This window comes from Squalius cephalus, assembly GCF_949319135.1.
Source record: "Squalius cephalus genome assembly, chromosome: 3".
NCBI classification, from domain to species: domain Eukaryota; kingdom Metazoa; phylum Chordata; class Actinopteri; order Cypriniformes; family Leuciscidae; genus Squalius; species Squalius cephalus.
Window position 1 is genome coordinate 10,652,761 of NC_137124.1, and position 12,444 is coordinate 10,665,204.

Consider the following 12,444-nt stretch of genomic DNA (forward strand, 5'->3'; position numbering starts at 1 on the left):
TACAGCTGTTTTTTTTATTCGTTAAATGAATTCATTTCACAAATTCACAATTAATACTGCATTTAAAATTACTTTGTTAAAACATTTGCTGTTAAATGAACCTTTAATAATGCTCATTTTGCATTAAAAGCTTAATCCCTTAAAAAAGATTATATATCTGCATTAAATTACCATAACTGTTTACAACAGTAAAAAAAAGAAAAAAAGGAAAAAAAGATCCACTACAAGCCCTCTCACTTTTACAATGTTTGGTCTTAGTCACTATTATTGTTTCATTAATGGTAGTGTATTGATGGATTAGTTATATTTCCACCATTTTCATTAAAGCAGAAGAGTGTAAATTCTGCCGAGTTAGTGGCACCAAACGGCAATACAAAAAAGAATGAACGTTTTAAACAGGTTTGTGTTAAACAATTATTGAGCCAATATTTCTATGTTGGTAAAAAAATAGTTGAATGTTGAAAATGCACCAGAGCCAGTTTTACACTCTTCAGTGGTGTCAACCTATATCACATTTAACTGGGATCAGAGAAAGTATTTCAAATCATTCACATCTTTGAAGATCTGCACAAATCAATGTTAGTAAAACTTTGGGTTTTTTTTTTTTTGACAACTGCGAATCCACTTTGATGCACTTCAAATGCATCACAACAAACAGGGCCGTCTGAACGAGCAGAGTAGACCAATCACAACAGACTGGGCCATCTGACCAATCAGAGCAGAGTAGGCTCGGTTTTAGAGAGACTGAATCTTAAATTCGAAGGAACCGGTTACAGACTCTTTGAAAAATTAGGAGATGTGAAATGTATATTATGTTCATTTTTTTTTCCATGCATGCATGTAAACCTATTGTAGGAGACCTCCAAAATGAAATTAGGAACCTTTAAAATGGCATAATAGGGGCACTTTAAGAATCTGCATATTGATGGTGAGCTTCTTTAACTATCCGCCTTCAAAGAATGGAGTATGGCCCTCAGGATGGCGGCTACCGCCACGGCACCAGGGTCAGGCTGGGTCAAATGTTCAGACGCAACGTAACTGGCACGTCCAGCCCTTGCAGTGAGACTGCGTGTAGATTCGGCTCCCAAATCTGCTTTCTGTAACAGATAGGCAAGAGGCCAAAATTATAGATGCAAGAAATTATGAGAAAACATCAAAATTGCTAAAGTGATTGTCCACACCTCCACTGCTGCTTGTAGTATAGCCATGTGACCATCAGGAGGTGCTGTGGAAAGTTTCATCAACTCCTCCACAGCGGGGCATAGGGCATCAAGCTAAAAGATAGCACAGAGGGTCAGTTTCATCAATGATTTGCAGGTATCAAAAGATTTGATTCAATAAAAGGTCCAAGGATAAGACTTGCAGGTTAATTATTTTAAAAACACTGCCCAATCAGATAAATCATTGATACATGGATATAAACGGTCAGTAGTGTTTGCCAATAGCCTACACACATTTATCCAAAATACTGATCATGTACATTCAGTAAACTATTCAGGCAAAAAGGGAACTACACTACTTTTCAAAAGTAAGATTATTTTTTGAAAGAAATTAATACTTTTATTCAGCAAGGATGTATTCAATTGGTCAAATGTAACAGTAAAGACATTTTTAATGTTGCAAAAGATTTCTATTCCGAATAACTATCAGTTTCCACAAACATATTATTATCAATGTTGGAAACAGTGTTGGACTTTTTTTCAAATGTAAAAAATCTTCAGAAAAAAAAAAAAGATTCTAAGTGTAATTCATGAGTGTAATTCATGCATATGTTAACTAATACGCTTTTACTATTTGCTAATTAAAGAATGGAGATTACCAATTTGTGTGCAACAATTACTAAAACTAGAATTTGACTCTTAATTCCTGTCTCAATCATACCATGGTCCGATCTCCTGGTTCAGCACCTCCATATCTGTCGGAAAAAATTAGAAATAAATTTGCAATAAAATGACACACATCTTTATGATTTGTGCCAAACTGTAAACTTGGCAACGTGTATATTCTAATATACTGAAAATACTAAAGTATGAAGGAAAACAACTGAGAATGAGTTCATTTAATACTGGTGTCCCTGACGTACAACATTTTCCTAAATCAACATCTTTGTTGATCCTGGAACATCATTCCAATCAACCGATCAGATTTAAGGGACAAGTTTACAGTTCATGTCACGTTTAGGGTTACAGCCAGTGTTAGGTGCTTCTACATCAGTGTTATTCACCATCATTTCCCTCTGATTTCAGGGATAACTTATGTGTAGGGTCAGGACTACATTTTCAGACAGAACCTGACTTGGCAAAAAAAAAAAAAAAAAAAAAAAAAAAAAAAAAAAATAATCACAATGACCCGCCACTGACCTTTTCATGGCCTCGGTCCCAGCATGCAATGCCTTGGCCCAAGCAGCACCATCACTGTTTTCTTTGAGATAAGGGGCAGCCGCACACAAAAACAAGCAATATAACTGGGGAGAAAAAGATAACGGATCATTTGATCATTTCATGAGAAAGACATAATTTCCCCCCAGATATTTAGGGTGTGTTCACACTTGGCATGTTTGGTCAGATTAAAACAAACCCTGGTGCGATTTCTCTGTTAGTGCAGTTCATTCGAAAAAATGGACCCTGGTGCCACCAAACAAGCGGACCGAGACGCTGAAAAAATGAAAATATGGGTCTCGGTCCACTTCAAATCAAACTCTGATGCGGTTTGATTGAAATATGAACGCAACACGGAACAAAAACATAAACGAACCAAAAACAGGACATGATGTCACAAGATGCGACCCTAAAAGAACAGAATGCTCGAGTATACCTGGTTCTTATCCGTTACAGTTCGGTGTATGTGTCGGAAATGCCGTCTCCTTGCAGTAGATCTTCATTTAATGCAATAGAAGAATTCCTGCTGTTAATTTTGACTCATTTACACATTTCACAAGCTCTTCGCGAGTTCTCAGCTGGTCAAAATACCATCATATTCAGGCTTCGCACATACAATGACCATGTTTAGCCCAGCGCACAGCTTTGTTTTGGATGTTTGGTAAGTTCAGTTGCAAAATATACGCCATAAAGTTTTGTATGTTTAGGTTCAGTGTTAACAATTTACAGTGTGAACGCTAAGTAAACCAGGACTAAATGTATACATTTTTTATTGGTACAGAGCAGACCAAACAAACCAAGAGAACCAAACTACAAGTGTAAACACACCCTCAAGCCCCGATCACACCAAGGACGATAACTATAATGATAAAGATATAGTTCTAAAATCATTCTAAATATAAAAATAATAGCAGAGTTCACACCACAACTATATTGATAACGGCATAAAGGAACGATATCATTGGAATCACTTTAATAAAAAAAAAGTCCAGCTGATGAACGATAAAAATATTGACAGCCAATCAGAATCCACCAGACTTGTAAGAGCTCGAGCATTTAAAGCAGCAGACGACTGCAGTGCGCTTAGAATAAACAGAACAATATCAACCACTGGTGTGGATGCTTATACAGTTTTTGTTCTTGGTGTGAACAGCCATTAGAGTAATTTATCAGCTCAAGCACTGGTTTAGCGCGTTGAGTGTCTGAACACATTCACATACCGCCCCTGATGATCCTCCCATCCTTTCCTGGACCAACAGACCCAGATCTGCTAGAAGCTGGCCAAGGTTTCCAGGGATTCGGCTGGTCTGGAGCCACTCCTGAATGGCTGAAGTAGACCATATTGTGAAGGCAAGTGAAACCTTTTAATAATTTTATATATGAACACAAAATTAAGCAATATGTTGGTTTAAATAATGTGTATTGTTTGAATGTTGAAAAAGTTTTACCATTAGCTAAAAGAGCATGTGTGCTCCCACAATCTCCATCCCCTGCTGCGCGGTCCAACGCATTGAGTTCCTCTTGGCGCTGCAGGAGGATCTTGCACACGGACTCCAAAACCAGGTGAATGACGGGAGAAAGCGAGCCTGTGAAGCAGCACCAATGTGTCGATGAAGTGCTTCAGGTATTTCAGTAAATATACAATACTGTTCAGTATACTTTAATACCAAAAGATACATTAAATTGACAGTAAAGACATTTATAATGTTACAAAAGATTTCCATTTCAATGCTGTTCCAAACTTTCTTTTCATCAGAGAATTCTGATTCATCTTTACCATCACAGGAATAAATTACATTTTAAAATATATTGAAATAGATAACAGCTACTTAATTTTTAATATTTCACAATATTACTGTTTTTACTGTATTTAAAATAAATAAATGCAGCCTTGGTGTAAATAAGAGACACCAAGGACAATAACGATAAAGATATAGTTATAAAATTGTTCTAAATATAAAAGAATAGCAGAGTCCACACCACAAGTTTAATGATAACGGCACAGAAGAATGATACTGTTGGAATCACTCTCAGAACTATTAAAAATATTGACAGCCAATCAGAATCCACCCCGCTTATAATAAACAGAACGATATCTTGCCCTGGTGTGGACGCTAATATAGGTATCGTCATAGTTTTATAGGTTTATAGGCCTTTATTCTCACCAAGACTTGCACTGGCCCCAAGCTTTTAAACAGTCGTGCATTTATATTATTTTATTATCAGTAAATGTTAATTATTAATTATGTTAATTATTTATTATAAATAATTTATGTATATTATTAGTTAAATAGTTTCTTTGTGTTCTTTTTAAAGGGGTGGTATAATGCCCTTTTCACAAGATGTAAAATATGTCTTTGATGTCCCCAGAGTGTGTGTGTGAAGTTTTAGCTCAAAATACCCCACAGATATTTTTATACAGCATGTTAAAGTTGTCACTTTTTGAGGGTGAGCAAAAAACGCACCGTTTTGTGTCTGTTCCTTTAAATGCAAATGAGTTGCTGCTCCCAGCACAGAGGGCGGAGCTACAACAGCTTGCACTCACACAGACATGCACTGAAAATCTGAAAACCTTTTAGCCTTTTATGTTCAAACCAGAGTCAGACAATGATGGAGAGACTCAAGAAGAAGTGACAACATGTAGAATGCAACAGGACGTTTCTGAATGGTTAGTTGATGAATTTATGTATCTTATGTGGTTATCTTCTAGTCATTGATTAGCATATTCTATCTTGATAATCTATAAATCGTGTACCGGGGGCGGGGTTTATGCTAATTTTAGGGTTGGTGATGTCACTAACCCTGGAGGAATGTCGTATAGTCACTAGCAGCCGTTTGTTGTAGTCCTTAAAAAGCAATTTCTTAAAAAGCAAATATCTTCCTTTGCTTTGAACTTTGAGCGTCGTAACATTGCAGATGTTGTTTATGCTCAGACAGCAACATTACACACTAACTGAAGTTAGAAAAGTGAAATCATTGAGGCACATATAACTATATTTTGAAAAATGTATATTTTGCACTCTTCTCTACCTTCATGATATTTATCTGAAGCAGCGGCAGGTTTTTCTGCAGGTTCCATGAACAGGTTCCTCCCACTCACAGAGGTCGTGCTGAGGTTAGGCCAGGCCGGGGCTGTGGTTTTAGCATCTGAGAAAGACAAATCAGTGATATATGTATTTATAGTGTATATATATCTATATTAGTTGCGAGCGGTGACTTTTTTTAACCGGGTATGCTGGGTGACACGTTATTTAAAAAATGCACCTGGTGCACGTTGGATGGATGTGCGTCCGTTTACCCGAAACTATCAGTGAGTGGCAGATTTGAAGAAAATTACCGTCGTTTGGCAAATAAATAAATGACTGAGAGTTACGTATGTATTACTAACATTTTATCATGCAAGCTTTATGATACACAACAAACAAGGGAATTTATAGTAATTTATAGTGTTAATACTAATCAGCGAGTCCATGAATGACTTGGGTATGCAGAGCATTCGCAGCTTAAATGGAGTGAATATACTGTATATACAATATACAAATCAGTGACACTTCACATACACAGTTTTACAGTATACTGTAAATTCACTACATATGCATTCACTTCAGAGTATACTGGCAAATTAACAATTTTATCATCTTAAAGATGCTGTGTGCAGTGAAATACGTTTAATATTCATTTTAGCTCTGTCATTATAACACTCATTTTCTGAGGACTAACTCATGATTCCAATGTCATCCAGTTAAGTGTGCATGTAGAATTGAATTTAAAGCGAACGCACCAAACAGTCTGAGCATCTCTTCATCAACCTTCATTAAAGAAAGAGACATTCCCGCCATCTCCAGTGATGTCATGAACGATCCCGACATCGCCCTGACAACCAGCACACCACGCTCCTCTGAAAAGGAGAATCAAATCAAACGCAGTCAACACCAGTTGAAGAACTCTAATGTCCAAACAGTATAATGAAATGCAAATATTAGGATATAACAAGATCATTTATTCAGTTCTATATATTTTGTCTAAAGTTGAATGTTTTAAATCTAGTGTTGTGCTACTCGAGTCTCACCTAGGCAGTGTACAGCTGCTTTGGAAACCACAGCTATTTCCAAACATGAAAGAGCACCAAGATTATTCACACACAGCACCACCTTGTCTCCTGTTAGAGAAATACATTTTTGAATACACATTCATGCAAACACACACCTTCTGAATCAACCCTGTGCTGGCCAGTTACACATCATACCTGACTTCAGGGACAGATGCGATTTGTTTGAGGAATCAGTCATGTGACTTAATATAGTTTTCACAACTTCATCGGCAGAGGCCACCTGAAAAAAAAAAAAAACCATCAATCTCAAAAGACCTTACATTACTCTTTATTGTAGGATTGGATGAACGGCATTTTGAAAAGACTCACTTTTGATCTCTTAATACCTGCTTCTCCATGGATCCCTATACAAATAAACATTGTGTACATTTTAATATATAAATATAGTATATAAACACTACTGTTCAAACGTTTGGAATCAGAAAGTTTTTTTTTTTTTAAAGGATTTGACATGCAAGGACACATGAAATTGATCAGCAAAAGACATTTATAATGTTTCAAAAGATTTCCTTTTTTAAATAAATTTCTTTTGCTGGTCTATTTATCAAGAGTCCTGAAAAAATGTATCACGTTAAGCAGCACATCTGTTTTCAACACTGATAATTATAATAAATGTTTATATTGAGCAGGAAGGATCATGTGACATTGAAGACTGGAGTAATGATGCTGAAAATTCAGCTTAGCATCATAGGAATAAATTACATTTTAAAATAATATATTCATATAGAAAAAATATTTTAAAGTCTATTAAAATTTCTCAATATTACTGTTTTTACTGAAATTTTGTTTAAATAAATGTGTATATATATCTGCTGTCAAATCAATTAATTGTGATTAAACATAAAAGCTATATACACGTACTTAATGATACATAAAATAATACATTTTTAATCTTTACTCTTTTTGTTATAGATCTCTCTTACCCAGTCCCAACTCCATCTCTCCTGGTGGAAGCTGGAAAGATGGAAGGCATCCGGGAACACTGCATGGAGACAGACTAACACCCAATGTGCCTGTTAAAACAACAATATATATAATGTCAGTGTGTATATATATAAATACAGTATATTGCATGGCACAGTGGTTGGACTTTCACAATTAAAAAAAATTATAATTTAGAACTGCAGCATTTAAGATATAACAACCCAAATGGTATTATGCTGGTCTTTCTCACCAATATTTTTTGTTGCTTTGTTCACCCATGCAACAATTTCATCCAAAGGACAGCCTTTCTCTGCTAGAGCTCCAGCTAGCTAAAAAGAAACAGGGCATTTATTTAAAAACAATCAAATTGATTAAGTGATGTGACATCTGTCGGAGCCAATGAGTATGCATAGAAAGTTCAAGTTCAAGGACTCTTTGGCCAGAAATAGGTTAAATGGAGTTATATATGGTTGAAGTAACATCAAAATGAGTCTATGAGAAAGCATAGCAAGTAATATAGCCATGTCAAGCCGATTCTGGTACCTTATGAATGAACACAGTTCCACACAAGCCTCTCCTGCCGGCCTTGCTGGGCTGAGCGAAGGCGCAGTCATCGGCCACAATCACCATGTCCACCTGGACGCCCTGCAATCTGGCCTGTTCGACAGCTATGCCAAAGTTTAGACGGTCACCCGTGTAGTTCTTCACGATGAGCAGGACTCCTGAGGCGCCTCCCTTCCACAGAGTCAGGATGGCAGCCAGGACACTTCCCGGAGGAGGGGACGCAAACACTGCTCCCGCCACAGCTCCGGACAGCATCCCCCTGCCAATGTAACCTGAGAGAGAGTGACAGTAGCTCAAGTACAGCAATGGGACTAGCAACACCAAGCCCATAGGTTCAATTCCCAGGGAATGCATAAACTGTTACGAACTGTTCATATGCAAGTCATGTTTGCTAAAAGCATCCATAAAAGTACACTAGATAAAATATTTTTTTATGTTTTTAAAGAAGTCTCTTATGCTCACCAAGACTGCATTTTTTGGATCAAAAATACAGTAAAACTTCTTACAAATTCATTAATATATTTTAAAATGCAATGTCAAGCTGTGATGCAAAGCTGAATTTTCAGCATCATTACTCCAGTCTTAAGTGTCACATGATCCTTCAGAAATCATTCTAATATGCTGATTTGATTGCTGCTCAAGAAATATTTCTTATTTTTATCAATGTTTAAAGCAGTTGTGCTGTGGAAACAACGATGCATTTTGTGAGGATTCTTTGATGATTAGAAAAATGTTATATTTTTTGACATTATAAAAGTCTTTACTGTCACTTCTGGTTAATTTAATGTGTCCTTGCTGAAATAAAAGTAGCAAATTTCCTAAACACATATTTTCCAAAATAAAAATTCTATAAAAAAAAGTTCTTACTGACCCCAAATATTTTAACAGTAGTGTAAATGTTATAAAAATGGACTATGGTAACCACAAACTTTACTTTAGTTATTGTTAATATTGTAAAATCACCTTCAAACTGCAAACAAAGCAGTTTAAGGACCAAACAGGAATGCATTTATGATATGAAAATGTATTAAAATGATACAGTATCATCATATTCCCTCTTGGTGTGCTACATAAAATAATACATTTTAAAATCTTTTTGTTATAGATCTCTCTTACCCAGTCCCAACTCTTTAATGTTTTAATCTTTAATGCTTTACTTTAATGTTTTGTCAGGTGACCTAAAAAGTGCATCATATAGCCGCTTTCCGACCAAGTAGTTATAGGAACTTAGTTCTAGGAACTGTCCACTTCTAAACAGTTCTAGGAACTACTCTCCCCCAAACTCGGTTTTGCTGTTTGCGTTCGCACTGGCCAAGTGGCCATAGGAACTGGTAGGAGGGGTAAGGGAGTGACACAAGCACAGTGACTTTTATTTTGACGGCGCGACGGACCTTTATTTTGGCGGTTAGTTAGCGATCTGTCTAACAGTACTGTTTAACATGTTATTAGATAGAACCAGAACTGTTATAGAAAGTAGACATTATATGAAAAAGGTTATTAGCCTATGCCGTGTGGTTGATGTCCAGTGTTGCTAGCTGAGCAGAAATACATAATCATGTTTGACTTGGTCCCCTCAAAGTTGCGTTGGATTTTCTCTTCAGCATAAAGGTTTAGAGACCCATCTATCACTGTTTTCCATGTTTGTATAGTTAGTTTCTGGAGTAAATATATAGGCTATAATCTGTGTGTTTACATTCTAGCTGTTTTAAAAATGGCGGGTGCTGGTGTTCCGCGTGCGTTCGGTCATCAGCGTACACTAACGTCACGAATAGTTCCTATAGAGCTGGTTTAGACCCTACTCTGAAGTAGGACCTAAATTAGTTCCTCCAAATGGAGTTCCTAGAACTAAAATCGTTCCTAGTTCCTGCAGTGCGAACACGCCGACATCCGGGTACTTTAGCCAATAGTTCTAGGAACTGTGAAAAGGTTCCTCCGGTCGGAAAGCGGCTATTTAATCTAAAAGAACCTGTTTTATTCAAGTCAAAAATATCATTTAAAATAGCTGGTTCCACCTGACTACATCAGATTACAGCAACTAATTTAATTTTAATAACCAAATCATATGTTCTTCTTCTTCTTATATTTTTTAAAATACAGTTACGAACATTGCACATTGAACAGAGGACGGAGGTGCTGCTGTTTCACGCATTACCTGCATGTGCGGGTTCATGGCCAGATCCTCCCCCGGACAGCAACGCTACCTTTCCCTTAATGTTCTCCAGATCGGCCCGCAGCACAACTCTGTGCCCCCGCAGCAGCGCCAGACCCCCGGTACTCCTGACGAGACCCTCCAAAGCCTCGTCCACACACTTCTCAACCGAGTTCAACAATTTACTCCGCACCTGCTCCAACCGTATAAAAAGAGTACATTTCAAACCTCAGCCAGTCTCTACTGAACAGCTGTTTCAAAACCATATGCTTTACAAAATCAACATGTAACAAGTTTGTTGCAATATTCCTGCAGCAGAAGACACCGTTACACACCTCCATCACGCTTGCAGTCAGTGCACATACACAACCTTCGTCCTTTGATCACTTCCGCAAACATGCATCTATGACGATGACGTCACGAAGCCCGCCCCAGAGCACGTGCGCTCATCTCCAATTTATATATTTTTAACTCTTTCCCCGTCATTGACGGAATTATCCAATACTGTTTATATATGTAAATAACAGCCTAAATTTGATCTGTTCATCATATATCGCGAACGAGTCTCTTCAGAAAATTTTGACTAAATTCATATGGATTGTTTTTACGATCTCTTTAATGAACTTTTAAAGCGGTAGTTGCATTGCTGTCAAAGGAGGGATAGAAATGGGTCAGATTTTATTAAAAAATATCTTCATTTGTGTTCTGAACTGAAGATGAACAAAATTCTTACGGGTTTGAGGGTGAGTCATTTTCAAACAGAATTTCATTTTTGGTGGAACTATCCCATTAATTCTGAGTTTTAATCTCCTATATAAATCCTGCTTTTATGACCAAAATGACCAATGAATGGCCAATTATTCTCTAGTGTATGTTTGTAGAAACAATAATAATAATCAAAATAATAATATAGGCTACTTAAATAGTAAAGTACTCATGTCCACTTTGTCCTCTCTTTATTATTAAATATGATTACAATTTACTACATCAGCAATATAACTAAGCACATATCTCATTTACACAACATTGATGTTCTTCATCATTCATATATATATATATATATAGGCTATATTATCATTGTTATTATTATTTATTTTATTTATTTTTTACCAGATCATTACGCTCAAAGTGTTTATTTAATGCAAGCAAATGAACAAAACTAACAAATACAAAGTTATATTTGAAGAAACTTTGCAAAGGACTACATTTGTATTAAACATAAAGGCCCCCGCGTTTTTATGGTTAATCTTTTCTAGTGAATGGCAATTTCTTTTGCTTGGACAGAAAGAGAATGGATTGCATTACACTGCTTGGTCGCATTATCCATAAATTGATGGCCGCTAGCAGGCAAAAAGTATAGTTTGACAAATGTCCATTCATAATGATCATAAAACATTCCAGGCCATATGGGACAGATATGCAAACTAGAATGCCAGTGATAATTACAAATGCCCTCTTTTTCTGGTGGTGCATCCCTTCCTTCTGTGTTTCACCAGGACTTGGTCTCAATAGGATCTTGAGCACTGCTAGACTACAAGTAGTGATCACCAACAGGCTGATTGCTAGAGAACAAGTGTAGACCTCAATTTTCCCGCGTGGATAGGTCCAAACAGAAAATCCTCCATAAACTACAATCAGCATCCAGACCAGTCCAGCACTGATATATCTGTGCTTCACAAATGCTGGGTTGCGGTACATCGCTGGATGAGCCACAGCCATGTAGCGCTCAACACAAATCAAGCTGTTCATAAGAGGTCGTCCAACCAGGTAGCTTCCAGAAAATAATACAACAATGGTCATTGTGTATTCATAGTTAAAGAGAAAGGCAACCACAGAAGCGCAGTAACGTACCATCACTAAAACCTCTAGTGCAGAAAGGTTCATTGTAAAGATTTCTGAGGCTGCCAGACGTCCCCTAATCCTAATACTGCTTGTGCCCAGCCAGAGGACCCACATTTGGACGGGCAGGAGGAAAATGAAATCTAGTGCTATTATAGAAAGTTGAAATGGGATGGAGATGGTGTCTATGCATCGGAACCCAAAAGAAGATGTTTGGTTCTTGAAGACAGTGCTGTTCATGTTTCTCTTCAAGTTAAATACGTTCCTAAAGGACATCGAGAACAACAAATAATGGAATAGTAGCAATGAAAATACATTCCAATGTAAAACAACAAGACCAAGAAATGTATTCAATATATTACACTGACCTGATGTTGGACAGATCAGCGTGAATTCAGTGTCGTTCCTGCAGTGTCGATTCTCTCACGTTGGTTTCATCACATATGTCACATCTGTTTGCATCTGTATCTCTATGTGTG

The 12,444-nt window shown here is 36.9% G+C and overlaps 1 protein-coding gene across 1 annotated transcript; it reads right to left on the reverse strand.

The window, feature by feature from the left end:
- Positions 1–210: 210 nt before the first annotated feature.
- tkfc (triokinase/FMN cyclase) lies at positions 211–10,541 on the reverse strand. Its single transcript, XM_079867734.1, has 16 exons — positions 10,462–10,541; positions 10,130–10,319; positions 7,957–8,249; positions 7,664–7,742; positions 7,413–7,502; positions 6,799–6,833; positions 6,625–6,709; positions 6,448–6,537; positions 6,160–6,276; positions 5,409–5,525; positions 3,827–3,964; positions 3,599–3,705; positions 2,361–2,464; positions 1,882–1,915; positions 1,182–1,274; positions 211–1,097 (listed from the first exon to the last, which is right to left on the reverse strand). The coding sequence occupies exons 1-16, from the start codon at positions 10,465–10,467 to the stop codon at positions 939–941; spliced, it is 1,737 nt and encodes a 578-aa protein (XP_079723860.1). The 5' UTR covers positions 10,468–10,541; the 3' UTR covers positions 211–938.
- Positions 10,542–12,444: the final 1,903 nt, after the last annotated feature.